The sequence below is a fragment of the Thalassophryne amazonica genome, chromosome 2 (genome assembly GCF_902500255.1).
Source record: "Thalassophryne amazonica chromosome 2, fThaAma1.1, whole genome shotgun sequence".
Classification (NCBI taxonomy): Eukaryota; Metazoa; Chordata; class Actinopteri; order Batrachoidiformes; family Batrachoididae; genus Thalassophryne; species Thalassophryne amazonica.
The window spans coordinates 95,956,383-95,981,505 of record NC_047104.1 but is presented as its reverse complement, the minus strand read 5'-3'; the positions used below and the strand labels follow the sequence as shown (position 1 = coordinate 95,981,505).

The window sequence follows — 25,123 nt, the reverse complement described above, 5'->3', positions numbered from 1 at the left end:
TGACTTCTATCGCAGTTTCTGTCCCTACCGAGCAGCGGGTGCTGTTGAGCTCCTCCACTGTCACAAAGCACTCACAGGCGGACACATTTCACACTAGCCTCGCGCCAGTCGCAGCTAGCGAGCTAGCTAGGTAGCAAGCTGCACATAATGGCAGACAATTTGAATGTTGTGGACCGGATTTTGGCGAAGCCATTTGATAGTCTTCCTTAACGAAGAAGCCATGGCTGCTGTCATGGCTTCAGCTCTCAATGGTTTGCAGGCCAGAGTTAAAGCAATAGCCCCCAGTGCAATGTTTGTGCATTGCTATGCACACAGACTGAATCTGGTTCTGTCTCAGGGGGCTAAATGCTTATCTGAGTGCAGAATATTTTTTGCATCACTCTCTGGGTTTGCCACATTTTTTTCAAAATCCACAAAGAGGATGTCTTTTCTTGAGTCTGCAGGCTGCTCAAGGTTGCCCAGAAATGCTCCTACTCGATGGAATTTCACATCACGGATAGTGAGCACTGTGGCAAACAATTATGATACCCTCCTGCAAACTTTTGAGATGATCATTGCAGATTAGACCATTGGATGATGACACATTAGACTGTGCCAATTTCTTTGTGTTTGTTGAGCCTGGTTCTGCTGGAGGTTTCTTCCTGTTAAAAGGGAGTTTTTCCTTCCCACTGTCGCCAAGTCCTTGCTCACAGGGGGTCGTTTTGACCGTTGGGGTTTTTCCGTAATTATTGTATGGCTTTGCCTTACAATATAAAGCGCCTTGGGGCAACTGTTCGTTGTGATTTGGCGCTATATAAATAAAATTGATTTGATTTGATTTGATTAAAACCGAAAATTTGTTCTTGAAAATAGCTGTTGTGAGTTAATTTGTGGGATTGTGGGTGTTCTGGACGAAGTTAGTGTTTTCATGGATGGTAGGGCGGAGGTGGTGGCCATGTTAGTGTGTGCGGAGGGGGGGAGCGCACGCGGGGGGTTTCGCCTGGGGAGTAAATCACTCTAGGACCGCCACTGGTGATGTGCAGAGCTGCAGTAACTACAGGTGGCACAAGAAGTCTGTTACTGTGGAAAAGTTTGAACACTAAAAACACCAAAAATACAGCAAAGTGTATTAAGATTTCAAACACAAAAAAAAAATGAAGAGTTGGTCAGGCAGTTGGTCAAGATGGCATTCCAGTGGAGGCATAGAAATGTCTAGGAGAAATGGCAGTGGAGTCGCTAACCAGACTGTTTCATAAAATCTTGGAAAGTGAGAGGATGCCTAGGAGTGGAGACAAAGCATGTTGGTTCCGATTTTTAAGAACAAAGGTGCTGTGCAGAGCTGCAGTAACTACAGAGGCATAACGCTGATCAACCACAGCATGAAGTTATGGGAAAAAGTAGTAGAAGCTAGGCTTAGAAAACAGACCTGTGATGATCTGTGAGGAGCAATATGGTTTCATGTAGAGAAAGAGCACTACGGGTGCAATGTTTGCTCTGAGAGTCCTGATGGAGAAGTATAGAGAAGGCCAGAAGGAGTTATATTGTGTGTTTGTGGATTTAGAGAAAGTTTATGACAGGGTGCCAACAAAAATTTTGTGGTATTGTATGAGGAAGTCTGAAGTGGCTGAGAAGTATGTGGTAATGAAAGAACTCTGTTAGCTTTGTAATAATACAGCCATGCCATTTTAGCCACACACATACACATAGAGCTATTTTAGTGATGATGTGGCTCATTGATAGATGAATAATCATTAACCAACAATATTGTCAAGGTACAACAAAATCAAGAACAGAAGTGGATTTATATAAAACCTACTGAAGTATTATTAGTTATTATTTGTTAGTGAATATGATTATTTTTGATGCACAGGTAGTACAATGTAACAATAAATGTATGCTTGCTCACAGGGGGTCGTTTTGACCGTTGGGGTTTTACATAATTATTGTATGGCCTTGCCTTACAATATAAAGCGCCTTGGGGCAACTGTTTGTTGTGATTTGGCGCTATATAAAAAAATTGATTGAATTGAATTGAATATGATTCAGTTCAATAATTAATTGATTATACTGTATGCATATCTTCATTCATGTTCAAGCACATGTTCATTCATTTGAAAATCTTTATGGCCCTTTCATACATAACACGATTGAGGCCAAATGGCGCAAAAAGGAGGATTCGAATGAAACTCGTGAAAAATCTGAGCTGCCTTGAACGCCTCGTACAGCAATCGCTACATCCATTCGGGTGCAGCACACGCACTCTACATTTGCGTGTCACTTGCGCTGGAAACCCATTCGAACAGCGGGCAAGATGAGGTCGCACTGTCATCTGATCATGCTCGCAACATTCACACAGCATGTTGAACACAGGTCGGACATATCATGCCGCTGCACGAAATCATCGGTCACATCGAACCCTGGCCAAATGGCGCAATCAAGGCAACCTTTACACCAGCGGCCAAATGACGGCGAATGGTGGACAATTACCCATTCGACCCACTCTCTGGAGTGCAGTGCAATGCCATCACTTTCAGTGCAGAGCGCACATCTGGATGGCTGTCATGTCCACCATGCGAGTTATAGTCCACATGGCGAGGTGTCCTTAGGCTGATGTGTTCATGATATGAGTGCATCAATTCATTCATGTCAGTTCATTAATTTTTAATTTACATCCATGGCCATGGTTCATGAACATAGAGGAACAGAAGGACGCTAATTCTTGTATTGTCTGATCTTCATAACAGGAGTTCATTTTTTAACATTTCAACATTTAATTGCTGCCGCTGCTTATCACACCTCTCACGTGGTTGCGCTGTGTTTGTGTGCATGCACACGAGCATGCACGAAGCCATTGCCATGGGATCATACAGCATCCGTACACGGCTGTCCAACCATCTGTCCCTCCCGACAGTGGCTGGAATTTTTTCGAGGTTCACCAATTTGTTTTTTTTTCCTGCATTTTTCAGCCAGTTTCGGTGTCATTCTCCCACCTTCATGTTATGTGTGAAGGGCCCCTCCAGTTGTTTGACTGATAGCGTATATAGACATGAGTGGTATTTATTTTACTCGTTCATTATTTTGGACATCTGTGTTAACAAAATGTGATTCAAGCTTTGACCCACGACTGAAGTTAGTCAAATCAAGAGAATACCACGAGAGTACCATGGAACTGCGAAGAGTCCTGGATGGCAACCACCCAGGCAGACAACCAGTCCATCCACACCTCTCAAATGAAACCATGTATTTGCCACATCCACATGAAACATTGGCATCTCATTGGACTTCTCCAGCCACTGGGGCCCTCAACACTGAAAAAAGCATAAATAGATACCAGCATCAACATTTTTATTTATTTATTGATTGCCATATGAATGAAGCACACAGCATCTGTACTCCACTTATATTGAGGAGAATAAGTGGGAAAATTCTTTACTTCTAACTTAGTCACGAAAGAATAAAGACAAAGGACACAAGAAATCTCCTCTGAGCACCTTATGCAGCATTTAGGATTTTTGTATCAACTGCTGCCAAGCTAACAACAGTCAGTGTTTTTTCAAGACACAAGAACGTACAAGAACATAAACCCTTGTATTTCTGTAGCTTGTATAAGTATTTGTTCACCTGTCAGTTTAAGGAGCAGAACTTCTACCATCAACATCATTTTCAGCTCCTCCGTAATGTTCTGCTAACGTTATCTTGTTCAATCGACACTGTGTGAGATGAACGAGGAGTTTGATTACGTTGAGCCTGTTTGGCTGTACAGTTTGATCTTGTTTACTTTATGTGTTCCAGATTGAAAGATAAGACATTTGGAGTCCTAATACTTTTAAACAAAGTTTCCTCACACTGGAGTTGAATTTATTTTAAGTCTGACTGGTTTATAGTTTTTTTTCTCCAAAGCCAATTTTTTTTCTTTTTTTGATGCAACGACAGATGAGAACCTTTGGTGCATTTTTGTGACCTTTGGTATACATTTCCCATGTTTATTTAGATAAACATTCGTTACATAAAATAATACACTCATTTCTCAATATCATTTGTTTTAGTTCATTTGTGGCGACTGAAGAAGCATGGTACACCCTCACTAAGTACCTCCTTTTGCTCAAGTAATGCAAGAGGAATGAGTAAACCTTTCCAGCATAACACCCATCTCTGTGACCTCAAACAGCTACACGCATGCCTTTGCTGTTGGAGGCTCAAAAACGAAACGTAATATCTCACCAGGGTAATGTAACCAAGAATATTGCGTGTGGATTCATTTACAAATTAATATGCTTAAGTCAACAACACCGGAGGTATCAAGTGGTGACGTTTTCATGCCTTTAAGGCATTTTTCAAACTCAAAATGTGTGACGGCAGAAATGAATGACCTGTCTTCTATTTGTGTGTCCCTTTGTGTGTTTGTGCACGTGCACTCCTCCACAGATGGAGAATACCTAACATTCACCAGACATGAGCCCATTGGAGTTTGTGGACAAATTATCCCTGTGAGTATGACCTTTCAGAGGAAGATTTGGAAAAATTAAATGGTGCAAAAGAGAACAGAAGGAATTTATAAGCCTGGTTGTTAGTGTTGAGTAAAGGCTGATTACATAAACTGTGTACATATATTCAACAAAGCCTCTGTGACATCACCCATAGGTTTTCTGAAGAGCTGGTTCTGTAGCTCAAATGGGGCGGTTCCAAATGTTATCATCTTGACGGTGCGTGACTCTGCCTGACTGCCAGACAATCCATAAATGCGTAAAGAGGTGGTGCATGCTCAAGTCTGGAGTGACCTGGGTGGGACAAATGAAGCCCAAACACGCCCATTTTGGAGTCAACAAACACGCTGTGGCTATTGAGCTAACCTTGAGTCTGGTATTTGATGAATGTATATATTTGTGGACTTGGCAGTGGGTTTCATTGGTGTCTTAGTTCCAGGTATTAAAACTTAAGACTGGAAAATTCCCTCAGTAATCATGGAGTAACAGTGGAGCTAATTTATGAATATCTTATAATTAGTGCTACTGCTAACAGTGATAGATAAATTAAAACAAAAATACTGGAGTACAGAGTCCTTAGATAATCCATTAGTATAATGAACTGCATAGGAATCCATATTATCTCAGATATTTGTAATAAAATACTCAGAAGTGACAAACATGGTCATTTTCATTTCAGTAGCTGACTAGACCCATAAGTATTAATATCTTTAAGGCTTAGAATAGTGTAAACTGATGATTTATTTTTTAAAAAATCACTCCTCGATACAGTTGTTATGAACAGGGAAACTAACTATAGAATAAAGCTGTCAAAAAAAGAGAGAAAAAAAATCTATACTCGCAGTCTAATCAATACTAGAAATTCCTATCAGATTAGATGCTCATTTGTAACAGTATCATTACCAGCAGTTCTGTTTTCACTTCCTGCAGTAATCACACAACTTCACACAACACTGCTGCAGACAGGCAGGTACACAGCCCCTCCCCTCACTCGTTTAACTACCGTTAAATTCTAAACACACACACACACACACACAAAATGCTCCGTCTGCTCTCCTTTTGGTTTGAAGCACCTGAACCAGTGCTTCATAGCATCTCATGAGGACATAGAAACAGCCAACTGTGACACAACGTTACTATCTGACATAAAAATAAAAGCTGGCTAAAGATACATGCGAGGACATTGCCCTGTGTCTCGTTTAAGTGTGATTTGGTGTTGAAGCCGTGACTTCCAGGTCTGCCAACAGCTTCATACTGATTCTGCCTTCAAGACCACTCACAAATCCCAAGATGGAAACTTATGAAAACTGCGCTCCCTTGATGATGCAAATGAAAAAACATTCATTATTTGTTTTATATAATGCCTAAAATGGATCCTTGTCATTTGAAATGTTATTAATTTATAAAATGCAATCTAAAATCATTGCTTTGTATGCATCATGACTGCGATGAAACTGATCAGCTTTGGTAATATCATCTGTCACGGTCGTAGAATGATGATGTAGTCTGTACCTGATGCAGTGCATTGACCTCTTTATGTACAGACTGCCGTCTTTAGTCCAGTGAAAAATCACTACAGAGATTTGTTGATCTCTTCATCTAATATTGTTTGTATTTCAGCTGGAGACATCCCAGCGAATACTGCAAATGCAAATAATTTCTTTTTTTGTATGTGTGTGCATTTGAAGAATAAGCTGTGTCAATAAATATATTAATAAATATATTAATATAAATAAATTGTCGTCTGTCACCAAAACAAACCCCACCATATTTGTTTTTGAGCTACGCATTGTCGCTGGTAATGTGAGTGTGCGGTGGTCATAGCATGCAATAGCACAAAATGTATAGAACTAAAGTTGCACGGTAAATGGAACAAAATGGCACATGGTACGAATAATCCATATCACGTGACATACAAACCACCAATCAAATGACAAGGATCTGTTGGCATTTTATATATATATATATATATATATATATCTACAGTGGTGGGCACAGCAAACCAAAAAGTTAGCTTCGATAACTGTTAATCCGCTAACTGAAAAGTTAACTTTTATGAAGCTAAACTGATAAATCCCTAAAAAATTAAGTGGAAGTTACAGATAACAGCTAAACCTATAACGTTCAGTATTTACTTCAGCACACGGTAGCTACTGACACAACAAGGAGTCAGCGCTTCTGTCATAGATCTTCTCTCAGCAAAAGAGACCTGGTGATCAGAGAGAAAGGAGAGAGGAGAGAGGGAAAAATATAATTTCTCTTCACACCATACAGCCCTGCCAGTCATTTCACTGGAGTCTTGCACAGGCAGACAGTTTTGACTTATGGTTATAATTTTAAACAAACTAATTCTGAACAATTTATTGAAATTAACATCACATCTGTCATTTTACAAAGTGAAAATATCAGTTATATGTTTTACTTTTAAAGTAATGCACTAATTTTGAAGGTTTTAGCACTTAGGGCCCGGTCCCACTGGCGTTTAGGAGGATTTGCGTATGGACTGTGCACAAAATTGGCTCATATTCGCTTAACATCCGCAATATACGTGAAACATGCTTGTATGAGTCGGCCGACACCCGCACACGTCTGCAATTATCCGCAGAGGCACGTTTTTCCATTACCAGGATTTTTGAGCTGCACAAAATTTTGGCTGCGGATGACATCCACCTTACATGCTCCATACATGCTCAGTACATAATCTATGCCCTGTATATTTGCCGTCATCTGCTGATATCCGCAACTGGATACAGTGTGTAAAACGGATATTTTGCGTGCCCATCATGTCCACATCACGGACTAAAATAAGCTGTAGCGACTGCATACAGATTGGCCACGAATAAAGCGTTTTTATTACGTCTGCTTTTCATTTGATTTGCGGCGGAGGCAAATCAGATGCGCTGTGTTCACACCTGGACGCTGTTCTTTGTTCTACCGGCTGCCACACTCTCTGCGCTGGATGCTGCGTATATAAAATAATTATTTTGTGGCGGATTAATCATTTTATTCTGCAAATTGGCTGTTGAAAATGGCTCTAATCACCTCCTGAATCACAGAGGAAGCTGCAGCTGAGCCGTTTGGCTAACAAGCTGCAGAAAGCATTTTGAGCCGTCTAAAAAAGGTAATTATTTGACTTGTTTACTGCTGTTTGTGGACGATGTGGTTCTGTTGGCTTCATCAAATCAGGACCTTCAGCGTGCACTGGGGTGGTTTTGCAGCCGTATAGTGTGAAGTGTCCGGGATGAAATCAGCACCTCCAAATCCCGAGGCCATGGTTCTCGACCGGAAAAAGGTGCTTTGCCCTCTTCAGGTCGGTGGAGTGTCCTTGCCTCAAGTGGAGGAGTTTAAGTATCTCGGGGTCTTGTTCACGAGTGAGGGACGGATGGAGCGTGAGATCGACAGACGGATCGGTGCAGCATCTGCAGTGATGCGGTCGCTGTATCAGACCGTCGTGGTGAAGAGAGAGCTGAGTAGGGGGGCAAAGCTCTCGATTTACCGATCGATCTATGTTCCGATCCTCACCTATGGTCATGAGATTTGGCTCATGATCGGGAGGTCTGGGCGGCTTTGCTTGAGCTGCTGCCCCCGCTACCTGACTCCGGATAAAGCGGAAGAAAATGGATGGATGGATGGATGGATGGATGTTTAAATTGTCAAGGCTTGATAAAACAGTTGCGTGTTTTTTCCTTCTTGTCTGCAGCTGTTACAGTATTTATTCCTATGTTTATAACAGATTTAACTTCTTGTTATAATCGTTCAGACGAGCTGCACTCTGGTGCAATCCGCTGACGTCACCACTCCCCCTGTTCACTGCTTGTTTACTCCATTCAACTTGTCCAAGTCCAGCAAATGCTCCAGAGCCTATATTGTTGGTGTGAATAGTGATGCCGACAGCCAGAGTGCGCTTCATTTATGACCGCAATGCAGATGCCGTGCACACGCAACACGTGCGCGATGCATTTATAATACACCCGTAATACTCCCGTGATAATCACAATGTGTCAGATCCGTTTCCTCACTACATGCATTATACAACTGTGATTGTTCATCATATATTCGCTATACATTATTAATATATCTGTAATTCATACTGGGACGTTTGTCATTTTTGGCCATTTTTGTTGCGGACGACAACGAATGCCCGTACTTTGTATATTAAATTCATGCGCAATTAATCCTCTCCCCAGTGGGACCGGGCCCTTAGACACACATGCCGCATTGCATTATGGGTGCATTAGTTTCCTGACGTCAGTGGTTGGCTGGTTGGTATAACACACAGTTACTGAAATGTGTGGTGGGTTTTACAAATCTGTATTTGTAAATATGTCATTTTTTCATTTGGAAAAAACAAGGCAATTTGAAAACTGAAAATTCTGTTTAAGTCCTTCATCACTTTTAGCAAATGTGTGGCACACTGCCATGAACACGGCAGTGTTATCTTTTTTCCTTTCCTCCCTCTTCCTTTCTTTCTGGTAGTCAGCGTTTCTTTGCCTGCAGAGGATTGAGCTCTACCATTCATGGCTGTCTGTCTGCTACAAAACATGTAACAGACAGGCACTAACATCTTTAATTTCAGACTTTACAAATGTTTCTAACTGTTAAGCTTTATTCACTATGCCTGCAAAAATATGTTAGCGGTCTAAAAGTTATCTGAACTAAATTGATCGGAAGCTAATTGGTCTGCTGATGGTTTTCAAAGTTATCTGGAAAGCTAATACGCTAATGAAAACGCTAGCATCAATAATTAGCGGATTAGCGGAACTGTGCCCGTGCCCACCACTGTGTGTGTATATAGATAGATAGATAGTTAGTCTGTGTATCTATCTGACTCATTTTTAGAGCCAGCTTCAAGTGTCTATTCAAGGAACTACAAAATATGACACTTCCACAGTGGCTTTAATTTTTCAGCACCAGAGGTTGGGGCTTGCCTGTTTATTGATATACATTCTGCGGTTTCCCTCACAGTCATAGTGTATGCTGTTAAACCCAGAAATTACAACACGAGTGAGTTTGCAAAATAGAGAAAAGAAGGAGAACCTGAAGAGTGATGTGTGGGAATTAGAGTAGGAGGTTTGAGGAAGGGAGGATAGTGAGAATGGAGCAAAAGGTCAAGGAGAAAGAGACACTGTTGATTGTGCAAGAGTGCAGAAAGCCCATGGGCTCCTGTGTGAAGCAGAAATAACACACAGTATTGTACAACTGATATGGGTATACTGCACATGTGTTGCAATTTCTCTGCCTTCTCAGAATATTGTGGGAAGAGGAATTGCTATACAAGCGTTGAGAATCTTTTCTCACTTAACCTTGTTTAGACAGAGTAACTAATTTAAGAGCGGTGACTTACAGTATTGTGACCACCCAGTATGTTGGTTTGATGCATGATGTGTGTTTGTGTGTCACCCGCAGTGGAACTTCCCTCTGGTTATGACGGCGTGGAAGCTCGGCCCGGCGCTGGCATGTGGAAACACTGTTGTCCTGAAACCTGCTGAGCAAACACCTCTCACCTGTCTCTACTTGGCAGCTCTGACCAAGGAGGTAAAGGACTGAACCACTCTCACGTCAGCATCGTGCCTGCATTGTATTCCGACGGCTCAGTGTTAATATCGTGCTCACCGACACCGAATTACTTTCATTTTTCAACTTCCTAAAGGACTGTGTGATGACAGTGAATTCTATGATTCAACCTTAGTGAAGTTCCTGTCCAGCCTGAACTGTATACAGGGTTAGAAGGTTAGTCCACCCAAATCACAAACAGAACTGTGTATAACTTACATAGTCTTAAAAAAAAAAAAGGCACCAAAGCTGGCAGAGCATATTCCAACCCAGCCTATATTAAATATTGATCTTCAGTTCTTAGGTAAAGACAAAGGCAAAGGCTATACGCCCAACCGTTGGGCAGATAAATATAATGTCTTATCTTATTCACCCAACCGTGATCGTGTATTTGACACGTTTTGTGCATCTAAACTACGTTTTTTACACCACTTTTTAAGGCTCTATTGTGGTGTATGTTTGACACATTTAACGGCTCCGTCTTTAATTACTGCAAAAACACCGCAATGGATCAAAACAGACAAACTTCATAAGCATTTTGAACGGAAGCCTGTTAACAACGATGAAACAGTTTTTGAACAAAATGCTGCTTGTTGGATGTAAGATGGTGTTAGTTTGACACAGTTCCCTGGGTGTGATGAGCCAAACAGAACTGCTTTAGATCACAGCTCCTCCGCAGGGTGTGAACCCTCCCGCAGCCAGTGAGAAAATATCCGCCTTTTTTCCCTCCCGCGTTGAAACCGGAAGTGAGCTTATAAGCATGCTCATTGGTCGGTTGTGGTTGGGCATATATGCTCGCATATTTACTTTATTGAACCAACGTTTGGGCGTATAGCCACTCCGAAAGACAAAACACTTACAGTGACCCTGAAATTGTTGGAATAAATAGTATAAGGACTTCATTTCTGTAGGACTTTTCCATCTGAAGCAGACACTGAAAATGTTTTGCAGTGATGCCTCACATTCATCCATTCACCCATTCACACACACACACACACACACACACACACACACACATACACACACACACCAATGTCAGCTTCCTGCCATGCGAGGTGCTCAACTGCACATCCGAAGTAACTTCAGGATTTACATTTAGGACTTTGACCAACAGCAGAGTCCTGAATGGTTTTCCTCTGTAACGGGTATTAAACCAAGGATCCTCTGGTCACAGTCCCACCTCTAATCACTAGATCCTGGCTTCTCAACCTGTGGTCCAAGTCCCCCATGGAGGACTTGGATCGCAGGGGGTGTGCAAGGTTTTGTGTGCTCTGAAGTTGTCAAAATTAGCAGTGCACATATTAAATTATATTAATACAGTTAATTGGCAATGCAAACTACTTTTAAAATGTAGTTATAAACAGCAGGAAATAAATATGTTTTAAGATTTGCCTTAAAAGATACCACTGTAGTGGACATTTTTAATGTCTGCGGGAAAACTGTCCCACAGAGTAGTCAGCAGGCTGTGAAGGGGACACAAAGCAGTTTCACATCCACAGGACACCACTTTGATACCACTAAAGGTGATTATAAACCATATTTCCTTTTGTGATTTTGGTCATTTACAGTCTGGGGAATATCATTTTAAACTATTGTCAGAGGTTGTGTTTCAATGCTGAGATAGTTGGGCTGACCAGGACCAAATAGTCAAGTGCTAGTAGTCATCTAAGTTTAGAATGGCGTTCTGTCCAGGGTGTATCCCGCCTCACACCCTATGACTGCTGGGATAGGCTCCAGCCCCCCATCACTCTTGATTGGAGTAAGCAGACAGAAAATAAATGAATATGTGAAATGACACAAAAAATCTTATATACAGGGAATAAATTCAAAACCAAACAGTCATTACTATGTAGTGGTGTATTGGAACTATCAAGCACCATGGTGAAGTGCACAGTAATGTTGACTGGCACATGGTTATGCAGCGCAGAAACACAATCATGTGTGTCTCACATATGCTCTATGTCTTCCATCTGCACTCTGTCCTCACCTCTTCTATGAGACTATCTGTCTGTTGCCTACTTCGTTTTGATGTTCTCTCTATTCTCTGCTGGTAGGGAGGTTGGGTTGGGTCCGGATTCCCCTGCTCTGCCTGAGATTTTGCTTGGCTCTGCTGTCATCTCCGCTAAAGCTTGTTTCCTCTCATACTGTTTTGACAGGCCGGGTTTCCACCAGGAGTCATCAATGTTTTGCCAGGATTTGGGCCAACAGCAGGAGCTGCAATCGCTTCGCACATGGGCATAGACAAAGTGGCTTTCACTGGATCAACTGAGGTACTTTTCCCCTGTAAAGGGCTTCAGATTAAAGTTTGTCTGCTGCCTGCTTTTGTCAGATAACCAAAGTGACACAGTGACCAACATGTGCAGAGCATAAGCGTGTGCTGTGCAATTAAGGGAAGTTTTGTGCTTGTACTGAAACCTAAATGACACACAAATAGCGTCTTATATAAGCTGCGTGCCCTGTCATTATTCGAGCTGACAGAGAGATTTGAATTTATCTCCCACACGTTCACACATCTGTGCCATCAAGAGCACTCAAGCACAACTCTCTGAAAACACTGTCTCCCTTCTGGCAGCAGGATCTACTTCCACTCTCTCAGCTGTATAAGGTTCTGTTTCTCCACTGTGCATTTCGCTAAGATTAGCATCACGACATGTACCATATGAACCCTGGTGTCCATGCAGAGGTGGGAAGCAGTTAATCAAATCCTAAATTATCACCATGTTAGGTGTTGAGCTGTCAGAGTCATCGTGGTCAAAAGGCATTTCTCACAACAGAGCGTCATGACAAATAGAACCCTCTGCTAAAACCATAATTGATGCTTTGATATGAGTACTCTGCATTTTGCATCTATGGGAATTAAAATATATATTAAAGTCATGTTTGTGCTGTCCTGGGACCTGTGCATCATTAAGACACTGAGGGATGTTGCAATGTGACATTTGACCCTGATGACCTTGACCTTCACCCAAATTATTGACCTATGATTGACCTTGTCAGGGCAGTTCTGGAATCTGCCTAAGTGTGTGCCACATTTGGTTCAAACTGGGTTGAAAATCAAATACCTTGACCTTTTACCAAAATTAATTCTTCGGGGGCAATTTTAGTGTCAACCTTCATGATATACCAAGTTTAGTAAAAATCAGCCAAACCAAATCAACAAACAGGCAAACACAAACTTGGCCCCAATGATTGACCTTCGGCGAATTTCACCTTGCTGTGTAAGTCCAGAACCCACCTGTGCCAGCCTTGGCACAAATCAGAGTAAAAAACTTAGATTTTGAGCTCTGATGCCAATGACCTTGACCCCATAATTGACTGTTGGTCAATTTAATCTTGCCTGGACATTTCTGGAACCCACCTACAGTATATACAATAAATATACAAGCAAGCTCCAATTTCCCAAAGATCAATATCAAACTGTGAAATTCGATCTTGCTTGGGAATTCCTAAACCCACCCACATCTGTGTGCCAAGTTTGGTGGACATTGGAGCCAAAAGTCAAATTTTTTACCTTTGATCCCATTTGACCTTGATCTTTGCCAAAACAAACCCATCAAGGGAAAATCTGCATATCAAGTTTAGTGAAATCAGCTAAAGGACCTGGGAGGTGTAGGGCAACAAAACAACAGTAAAATGAAATTTTGACATTGGACCTCAATGACCTTGACCTTTGCCACAACAAACTCTTTAAGAGCAATTCTGGGGTCATCCTTCATCTATATTCTAAGTTTGGAATGAATCTGCCGAAGGAACTCGGAGGAGTAGGAAAACAGACAAATGTCTCTCAAATGATAGTGTGATTACAATACCATTTTCAGTATGGATGACACTGTGCAGTTTCACCCAGGGGTGTGCTGGGAACATTTTTCAGCCCGGGAGTTTCATATCCAACCGGCCCACAAACCACTAGCGCACAGAGATAAAAAGAGTTCTGCTGTGGCATTTAAATCCAGCATTTATGTGCTGACTGACTGTGAAAATTGGGTGGCTTATAATAGAAAGTAAAAGTTAGTTAGTTAAAACAAGAATGTTATTGTTAACTCACCAGTACACCACCTAAGCAGTGAAGTCCCATACTGTAAGTAGCTGGAAGAGGTGGTACAGTGGTCCCTCGCTATAACGCGGTTCACCTTTCGCGGGCTCGCGGTTTCGCAGATTTTGTTAGTGCAGTTTTGCATGCTTTTTTTTAACAGCGCATTGTGTTCTGCGTCCTTATCAGGTGGGCCGGTCGCGGCACCGGTCGGCATTGCCGCGATTGCTCTCACTGCCTCCGGTGTGCTAACTGAGTCTGCGGGCTCGGTAAGCGCAGCAGCGGGCCACTCACACCGCCCCCTCTCTGCTGTGCGGAGCTGCGCCAAATCTGGCAACAGGTCCAGAGACTACGCTCGCTGTTTTGATGCGGATGTTGACCGCAGCCGCAGAGCTCCGTGGCCACCGAGCGAGGACTTGGATTCTTTGCGGGTCTCGCATCCATACCCCTGGAGGCAGTGAGTGAAGGGAGAGCACGCGCATTGTGTTCTGCTTGTGTCTGTTTATAATCTTCTCGCCCAGAAGAAAAAAGAGAGTGTTTACACAGGAGAGAAAAGTGAGAAAATGTTAATGACTGTTTGAGAAAAGTGTATAAAGTGTGTAGTGAGGGGTTTTACAGCCTTAAAACATCTATAATAATTGTAAGAAATAGCGCTGACTACTTTGCGGATTTCGCTTATCGCGGGTTATTTTTAGAACGTAACTCCCACGATAAACAAGGGACCACCAAATGTTGATATGGCTGACATCCTGGCATCAACAGGCATGTAGCCTGTTATGCCCGGCCCTATTTACCATTTCCCTCTTCACTCTGTCTTCTTGGAAAAATATCTGTTGAGCTTGCACACTTGGCAGCATCTTCCTCCAAAGCTTTTCTTTTTCTTAATCTAGCTTTTTCAGCTCCACCTGGCTTTTTTCTGTCCATCTGTTCACTCACGGGTAGCGCAAGTCCAATCTGAGCGCACAGGGCTTGATTGGACTGAACTAACTGTAATGAATGCATAGGGGTGTTAAACGTGTAATGGTATGTCCCTACCTTAGGCTTTCGAAAAGATAACAGCGTTGCAAAAGAAGCAGTCTTAAGTTATTTTCTTGTGAATTTTTGTGATTGTAAAACATTTATAACACTTAATGTCTTCTCTTTAAGATACAGCAGCCCAAGTGTCTTGCTGTGTAGCCTAACAGTTAGTGGTGGTCATATAACACCCTCTCACAACGGCCCCAGGTTGGACCAGCCCACCGGGAAAACTCCCGACTCTCCCCATTACCCAGCATGCGGTAGGTTTCACCTAGAGACAAGCTGAGCATCATATTTCATGTGGAAAATTTTACTTGGTTTATATGACAAGTCCAACATGGGATATACTGGGTACTCAGCTCGACCATTGGTTCGCCACCACAGTCCCCAAGTACTTTTAGAACTGCATAGCTGCTGTTTCTTCTCCTTTGCCTGCAATATCTAGCTGAGTCAAACATGTTCAGCCAGTCAAGAGCTAGAAACTGCCATATAGTCAGATATGTAGACTTTTGGGACAGCTGTAAAATATGCCGTGCTAAGACCAGGGGTGGGTGACGTCAATCCAGATGTTCACTCCTAGAAGTTTGCCCCTTTAGATTCAGAGCTGTAACACTGTCTTCTACATTTCTGTTTTATTAATATCATAAAAGAAGTAAGTCCTGGGGCCCACTGGGGCCCATATTTATTGTTAGATTCCATAGTGTGATGTAGATGAGAGTCTTCAACTTCTCCTGAGTGGAATGCCAGTCTGACACAGGTTATTCCCCAGCAAGGTCAGTATCTATTTACAGCTGGCTGGACTGACACAATGCAAATGAAGTGTCTTGTCCAAGCACACAGCTAGGCTGCATTAATGCTAATCAATCCCAGGTCTACTTATTGGTAGCCCGACACCTTACCCCACTGAGCGAGCTGTTCTTAGTGTCATTCCATGTCAGTCCTTTAATTTAATTTCATTGCAGTTTGTGGTAGTAATTCCTCCAGCTTGGCATTGAATCTGCCCTTCCACATCTCTGGGTCAGTGTCTCTTTTCTTGTCACATGACTTCATCAACACACATGTTGAGCACAACACAAGAAAATCAGACATGATAACAGTGAACTGAGTAGGTCAGGGAGCATGTGATGGTGCAGTGTGTCACAACATCCACCACACTGCGGAGCCACTTTGAGTCTTGTACACTGACCACCCAGACAGACAACCGGTCTGTCCCCAATTCTTGACAGCAATCATCTGTTTGTCATAGTCAGGTGAAACGTGGGTTTCCCCTTGGCCTTCTCCAGCAGCTGAAGTCCTCAACAATGATGCGCCTATGTGCTGGATCATGCATAGAGAAAAGTGCCACATGGCCAAAATGTATGATGTTCCCTCATGATGCAAGTGGTATTCCTCATCTAAAAAGCATTTCAAGGATCCTCCAAAGAGACTGATTACCAAAGATATCCATTCATCACCTTAGATCACTGGTTGGCATTCAAGTCTCACAACCATACAGTAAAACATGAAGAACTAGAACTCTAAAGACGTGGACGTTTGCCATCCTGCAAGGATATTGGTATCACCAAGGACCTCTGTGCAGTGCCCTCATGAGCTCTTCTCAGGTATATCTTGATGTCAAAGGCAGAAGACCCAGTGGCATGCACGTTACCCTATTAAACCCATGTCACGCTGTGCTTGCAAAGCACAACAGATAGCTAGGATACAATGATGGTGGTTGGAGTGTAGAGTTCTTCAGTTTATTGTGTGTCTTTAGTGAAGTTGTGTGAGTTCATGTGAGTTTACATTTCACTTGGTCCATGAATCTATTTTGGACTCAGTGTGAATCAAATGTGCATCAAACAACTGTCAGACAATTCTCAACTGTTATCACATTACTAATTGCGAGTCAGTCAGGAATGTGTCTGTGCCAGGTTTGCAGAGAATTTCCCCTTGAGATGGCAGTGTTGATCTGATTCTTGGTTTCAATGAGCCATCATTTGTTTTTACTGAGCTGACGCCAAGTATCATTTATTTCAGCAATCAAAATAGGACTCACTGATTCCCGTTTTCCATGTTACTTTCACGAAACAGCATCCCCACCTATAAATAAAAACAGACATAAAAAATATATTCTTGATCATTGCCTGGTTCAAAGTATAATCAATGTTTCCTTGACCCTGAAATCTGTTTGTGTCTTTTTGACATATATAGTGCATCCAGAAAGTATTGACAGTGCTTCACTTTTCCATATTTTGTAATAGAATAGAATAAACTTGAATAGAATGTTACAGCCTTATTCCAAAATGGATGAAATTCATTTTGGTCCTCGAAATTCTACACATAATACGCCATAATGACAATGTGAAATTTTTTTTTTTTAGATTTTTGCAAGTTTATTTAAAAAAACAACTATGAAATCACATAAGTACTCACAGCCTTTGTCATCCTGTGCATCCTGTTTCCACTGATTATCCTTGAGATGTTTCTACAGCTTAATTGGAGTCCAGCTGGGGTAATTTAATTTGATTGGACATGATTTGTAAAGACACACACCTGTCTACATATAAGGTCCCACAGGTGACAGTCCATCTTAGAACACAAACCAAGCATGAAGTCAAAGGAATTGTGTGTAGACCTCTGAGACAGGATTGTCTCAAGGTACAAATCTGGGGAAGGGTACAGAAACATTTCTGCTGCTTTGAAGGTCCCACTGAGCACAGTGGCCTCTATCATCTGTAAATTGAAGAAGTTTGGATCCACCAGGACTCTTCCTAGAGCTGGCCGCCCGTCTAAACTGAGCGATCGGGGGAGAAGGGCCTTAGTCAGGGAGGTGACCAAGAACCCGATGGTCACTCTGTCAGAGCTCTAGCATTTCTCTGTGGAGAGAGGAGAACCTTCCAGGAGGACAACCATCTCTGCAGCAATGCACCAATCAGGCCTGTATGGTGGAGTGGCCAGACAGAAGCCACTCCTTAGTAAAAGGCACATGGCAGCCCGCCTGGAGTTTGCCAAAAGGCACCTGAAGGACCCTCAGACCATGAGAAACAAAATTCTCTGGTCTGATGAAACAAAGATTGAACTCTTTGGTTGTGAATGTCAGGCATCATGTTTGGAGGAAACCAGGCACCATCCCTACAGTGAAGCATAGTGGTGACAGCATCATGCTGTGGGGATGTTGTTCAGCTGCAGAAACTGAGAGACTAGTCAGGATTGAAGGAAAGATGAATGCAGCAATGTACAGAGACACCCTGGATGAAAACCTGCTCCAGAGAGCTCTTGACCTCAGACTGGGGCGACGGGTCATCTTTCAGTCGGACAGTGACCCTAAGCATGCAGCCAAGATGTCACAGGAGTGGCTTCAGGACAACTCTGTGAATGTCCTTGAGTGGCCCAGCCAGAGTCCAGACCTGAATATCATTGAGCCAGTCTGCTCTGTTTAAGCATGATCCTGTCAGATCTCAGAAGCTAAGCAGTGCGGCATCTGGTTCGTACTTGGTTGGGAGACCTCTTCGGAACACCAGTGGCTCTGTGTGTGTTTCTCCGGGTGAAACTGGAGTTGCATCAAGAAGGGCATCCGGTGTAAAACTTGTGCCAAATACCAATGCGGATCTGGCTGTATCCGCTGTGGTGATCCCAAACAAACAGGAGCAGCCGAAATGATAACACACATTTCTGTAGAGATCTGACAATGAGTGTGCACCGATGCTCCCCATCCAACCTGATGGAGCTTGAGAGGTGCTTTAAAGAGAAATGGGCCAAACTGCCCAAAGATAGATGCATCAAGCTTGTGGCCTCATATTCAAGAAGACTTGAGGCTGTAATTGCTACCAAAGGTGCATCAACAAAGTGTTGAGCAAATGCTGTGAATACTTATGTACATGTGATTTCTTAGTTTTTTTTTATTTTTAATGAGTTTTCATGTTGTCATTATGGGGTGTTGTGAGTACAATTTTGAAGGAAAAGTGAATTTACTCCATTTTGGAATAAGGCTGTAGCATAACAAAATGTGGAAAAAGTGAAGCACTGTGAATACTTTCCGGGTGCACTGTAGCGTTAAAAAAAATACAAACATTAATTCTTTAATTTTTTGATGCTTGTCTAGGTTTGGGTCACAGAGGCAGCTGACCAAACAGCTCTCCCACACTTCTCTATCCATGGCCAAGTCCTCCATTTTTTAATGAGACATCCCAAGGCATTCCCAAGCCAGCTGGGAGTTGTAAACCCCACCATTGTGTCCTGCGTCTTCCCACACATAGGTCATCTGCAAGATCTCCCTAGGGAGATGACTAGGAGGCATCCTCACCTCAAATCAAAAAATCAAATTTATTAATTTATATAGTGCCAAATCATGACAAGTCGCCTCAAGACACTTCACAAACATCATTTAAAAGGCAGAATAAAATGAAATAAAGATTAAAAACACAATAAAAATTAAAAACATAAATAAGTAAAAGGAATAAAATAAGTCAAAAGAATAAAAGAAGACACACTATCGTATAAAATGCTAATGATAAAGCAGGGAATAAAGTATGTCTTCAGTCTAGCCTTAAAAGTCTCCACAGAGTCTGATTGTCGGATCGGTGCAAGCAGATCATTCCATAGAGCTTGGGGCATGGTGGGAAAAGGCTCTGTAACCCGCTGACTTTTTATTCACCATAGGGACACACAGTAGGCCTGCGCCCTGTGAACGCAGGGCCTGAGCCAGCACATAAGGCTCACGTAGGGGGTGCCAGTGTGTGAACAGTTTTATAGGCCAATAATAACACTTTAAAATCCGATCTCAATGAGATCAGAAGTCATTGAAGGGACGCCACAGCCGGCGTAATGTGGTCAAACATTCTGCTTCGTGTCAGAAATCTGGCAGCAGCATTTTGAACCAGTTGAAGACCCTTGATGTTGGACTGTGGTAAACCAGAAAACAGAGCATTACAATAGTCCAATCTGGAAGAAATAAAAGCATGAATCAGAGTCTCAGCATCAGCCATAGATAGGATGGGATGAATCTTCGCTATATTTTGTAGATGGAAGAAAGCAGTTCTCGTAATGTCCCTAATGTGGAGGTCAAAGGACAACGTAGGATCAAAAATTACCCCAAGGTTCCTCACTTTGTCAGTATGATGTATAACACACAACCCTAGGCTAAGCGCGAGCTGATCACATTGATGCCGATGTCTTGCTGGACCAAGAAGCATCATTTCAGTCTTATCAGAGTTCAAAAGTAGAAAGTTACTAGACATCCAACTTCTCACTGCTGCAAGGCAGTCTTCTAAAGATTTTATGTGGACGAGATTTCCAGCAGTTATCGGCATGTATAATTGAGTGTCATCAGCATAGCAATGAAAAGCAACCCCAAAACGCAGCAATATGTTCCCAAGGGGTGCTTTATACAGGGAAAAAAGCAGGGGGCCCAGAACAGATCACTGTGGAACCCCAAACTTCATGCCCCTAAAATTAGAGGTAGTGTCATTGCACAAACCGCAGTGGGAACGACCAGACAGATAAGACGTCAACCACCCAAGGGCAGTTCCAGTAATCCCGAAATGATTTTCCAACCTATGGAATAGAATATGATGATCAACGGTGTCAAACGCAGCACTGAGATCCAACAACACCAAGACTGTAGTGGTATCTGAGTCTATTGCTCGCAAAATATCATTCACTGCTTTAATAAGTGCTGTCTCTGTGGAGTGATATTTTCTAAAAGCAGACTGCAGTGGCTCAAAAGGTTATTCTCAGTAAGGTGGTCGACGAGCTTCCGTGAAACCACCTTTTCCAGAATTTTAGAGCAGAATGATAGATTTGATATCGGCCTATAATTTTTCAATATACCAGGATCAAGATTGCATTTCTTTAGTAATGGTTTAACCCAGGGGTGCCCAAGTTCGGTCCTTGAGATCTATCTTCCTGACTCTCTTAGTTGTCTCCCTCCTCCAACACACCTGAATCCAATGAAATGCTCATTAAAAGCCTGCTAATGAGCCTTTCATTGGATTCAGGTGTGTTGGAACAGGAAGACAACTAAAGCCGGGTTCACACGGCAGGATTTTAAAATTATCTTTAGGTTTCCAAAACCTGAGAGACCACACATGTGAAGATAAAAAATCATGGCTCTAACAGGTTTGGTCGTGCAGTGTGTGGTGTTCAACCACACGGTAAGAACAACAACACCACACACGAACAGATTTCACACGCAAACATTTACGTTTCAGACAGGAAATCTCTCAAAATCTCTCAAGATTAAACGTGACTTCAGAGTAAACAAATGGAGGTACTTTGCTGACTATTTAAAACAGAGGGAAAAAACGATACAAAAAGAAAAAGAAAAGGCATTCTTTAAAGGAGTAGAGACAGCATGACCACCGGACTTTGTGGTAAGTCAGAACAGCTGTTTTGATTTTATTTTCCATTCCGTGCGTCCATCACCTCACTTTCTGATTGGCTGCACATCACATTCCGCAGGCTGCGTGCTCGTTTGTGGTCGGAGGACAAAACACACGCTGCGATATCGTGCCAAAAAATCCAACATGTTGAATATCCCCGATTTGCGATCGGAGCGCTCCTGACGCCCTTCCGAGCAGATCAGAGTGCTCTTAACACACCACACATGGCAGGAATATCTAATAAAATTATCTTTAGCATCATCACGATTGTCGGGGCGTCCTTAAGATTAAGGGGAAGATCGGGTCCGATATCGGCCTAATTATCCTGCCGTGTGAACCCGGCTTAAGAGTGTCAGGAAGGTAGATCTCCAGGACTGAACTTTGGCACCCCTGTTTTAACCACTGCAGATTTAAAACAATTTGGAACAGATCGAGAATTTAGTGAAAGGTTAACAATTTCCAGCACAGTCGGCCCAAGAATGGTCCACAGATCCTTCAACAATTTTGTTGGTATGGGATCAAATAAACAAGTTGTGCTTTTAGTAGACATCACAGGTTTCATCAGCACGCCAAGTGAAATACTATTAAATTTTGTAAATCTAGGTAGCACCTCAATGGTAACCCCCACCTCAGTAACTGGGTGCAATGACTGGACCAAAGTATGCTGAGATGTGCTCAACCTAATATCTTCTATTTTCTTCTCGAAATAGTCCAGAAAGTCCTGTGCTGGAAAGGGAGAAAGACCAACAGGTGTCTGCCCGCGAATAAGAAATGCCACCGTATCAAACAAAAACTTAGTTATGCTTGCTTTTGTTGATCAATTCAGAGTAATAGACCTGCTTCGTAGCCAGTAGAGCATGCTTATAATCTAAAATAGCTTCAAGCCACGCAAGGTGAAACATCTCTACTTTGGAACTATGCCATTTCAGTTCCAAACCACTAGCCTTCTGCCTAAGGTCATACAAGTAACCGTTGAACCAAAGCGTCTGTGCCTTGGGAAGGCATGGCCTTAGTAGAGGAGGCGCAATCTTATCAAGTGTGGTCTTTAGCACTAAATTCAGGCTATCCGCAAGACTGTCCACTGACTGAAAATTCATCGAACTTTAAGTTAAAATTTCCGGCAGTCTAGCTTCGAGTTCAGTCAAAGTTGAAGGTTTAATACGTCACCGCAATAATAGGCAAGGTTGGTGCTCCACTAAACGCGGCAGCATAATTGTAAATCTAATAAGCGAGTGGTCAGAGACCACTGATGTGAGAGGCAGGATGTTGATATTCGTGACAGCGAGGTCACGTGCGAGAACCAAATCCAGAGTATTACCAGTAATATGCGTCTAATCATGAATGAACTGCTGGAATCCCAACACATCCATGATTTCCATAAATGATTTACCTCAGCTGGCTCCTTTTATTTGTGAAGAAGCAGTGGCTCCCTCCTGGCTATGCAAGCTTCTCACCCTGTTCCTGATTGTAAACCCTGATACCTATGGAGGGATCTCATTTCTGCTGCTTGCATTTGCAACATTTACTCTGCTGCTGCTGCCTGCCCCTTGTCACCAATCCTTTATGCTTTTCATAGACAGGATTTTAAGGAACAGTTAATGATTGGGGGGTTCACTTTGGCAACCTCAGAATGGCTTCATCAAACAATGGCCCCCAGTGAGCACTGCAGATTTGAGGCCGAATGTGAAGCCACTAGGATGAGGATCAGCACCTCCATATCTGAAGTGATGGTACTCTGTTGGAAAAGAGTGAATTGTCCATTCTGGGTCAGGGGAGAGTTCTTTGGTGAATGAGTTATTCGCGAGTGGATGAAGCTTGAGATTGACAGACGGATGTGGGCTGTGTGTGAGGTCCTGCGGATGCAGTCCTGGACTGTCATACTGAAGAAAAAGTTGAGTGAGAAGGCGAGACTTGATTTACCCCTCTATTTATGCTCCTATTACCTATGCTCACGAGTTTTGGGTGATGATCAAAAGAACAAGGTCAAACAATTAAAATGGAGCTAAAAGCATTCTGCCATATGCAGAGGTAACAAGAGCAATCAGAGATTTCTGACATCCGCCAAGAGTTAATGAGGACTCAAAATAAAAGATATGTGATTCACTTTGTGACCCGGACTTTACCTGGATCCAGATTCCACAACCCAGTGCAGTAAATGCAAACTGATCCAGAATGGTCCGACTGATCAAGATGTTGCAATCTGATATTTAATCCACAAACTGAAACAAAATAGTGTCTTCATGATCTTGGTTTTACATCGTGATGTCGTATATTTCTGCTGCAGAACCTACATATTGATCCAGATCACTCACAACAAATCCTGAGCCAGAATCCGGATCTGGATCACCTCCAAAATTCAGTGGTGTCTTTCATGCCCTAATAACTATCTGTATTGCAAATTTGGTGAGAATCTGTGAAGCAGTTTTGCCTGAATCCTTCAAAGCCTATAGAAAGTGAAATCTTGATCCAGAATCTGGATCCGGATCACCTCCATAATTTAATGGAGTCTTCCAGGCTCTAATATCTATCTGTGGTGAAAATTTCGTAAAAATCTGTGCAGTAGTTTTGACGTAATCCTTAAAAGTCTACAAAGTGAAATCCTGATCCAGAATCTGGATCTGGATCCAGATCACCTCCAAAATGTAATGGAGTCTTCCATGGCCTAACACCAATATGTGGTGAAAATCTGTTAAGTAGTTTTGACATAATCCTTCAAAGTGTATATAAAGTGAAATCTTGATCCAGAATCTGGATTCGGATCACCTCCAAAATTCAGTGGAGTCTTCCATGGCCTGATATCTGTCAATGGTGCAAATTTGGTGAGAATCCGTAGAGTTGGTTTTTTTTTTCCTTTTTTTGTTAACGAGGCCTATATAAAGTGAAGTCTTGATCCAGAATCGGGATCCGTATCTGGATCTCCTCCAAAATTTAATGGAGTCTCCCATTGCCTAATATCTATCTGTTGTGAAAATCTTGTCAAAATCCACGCAGTAGTTTTGACGTAATCCTGCTAACAGACACAAATAAACGGCGATGATTTTATTACGTCCTTGGTGGACGTAATAATTGTGAATAAACAAATAAAAAACACTTTCATATCTCATTTCAGCCACTGTACTTTTGTGTATTAGGATTTTTTAACAGTGCAACATTCAGGTTTGTTTTTAAACTCACTATCACTGTTCAGACGCACATCAGTTTGCATAAATGTGCCTGCTATCACAAACATCGCTTTTCTTTTATCATCGGTGCTGATTGAATGTTTCCTTTGTGAGTGGCCCAGCTTTATTTTAACTCGTTGTCCTGTGATCCTGTGATCTGGAGTCAATTACAGAGGGAGCGAGGCAGTGCTGTAAGAGACGGCTGATGCCTAGACAGTGAGTCACCACTGTGCAGTAGTGAGCCGCTGTGCACACAGCGCAGCATCTCTTCACGGGGCGATGTAGCTGCAGGTGGAGTACAGCTCATCCTCGTGCTCGCTCACATGTGGCTGCGACTCCTCACGGAGGAGTGCAGCAGCCCAGCGTGTTTCCTTTGGCCCTGAGTAAACACATGCTAACCTCCCGTTAGTCAGCCTCTTTGTGCTTCTGATCAAAGAAGCAAAACAGATTCAGAAATAACGACGCCAGGCCACATTGTGCTGCTTTTACACGGGAATCACACAATTCTTTTGTTGTATCATTGAGATGCAGACAGTCAGT

The 25,123-nt window shown here is 42.4% G+C and overlaps 1 protein-coding gene across 1 annotated transcript in view; it reads left to right on the top strand.

Annotated features, from left to right (window-relative positions):
* aldh1a2 (aldehyde dehydrogenase 1 family, member A2) overlaps nt 1-25,123 on the top strand; it is a 112,634-nt gene that overhangs the window by 44,520 nt on the left and 42,991 nt on the right. The window contains exons 5-7 of the mRNA XM_034190040.1: nt 4,405-4,466; nt 9,870-9,998; nt 12,173-12,286. Of these exons, the coding sequence (XP_034045931.1) occupies nt 4,405-4,466; nt 9,870-9,998; nt 12,173-12,286 (305 nt within the window). The remainder of the gene's footprint in view (nt 1-4,404; nt 4,467-9,869; nt 9,999-12,172; nt 12,287-25,123) is intronic.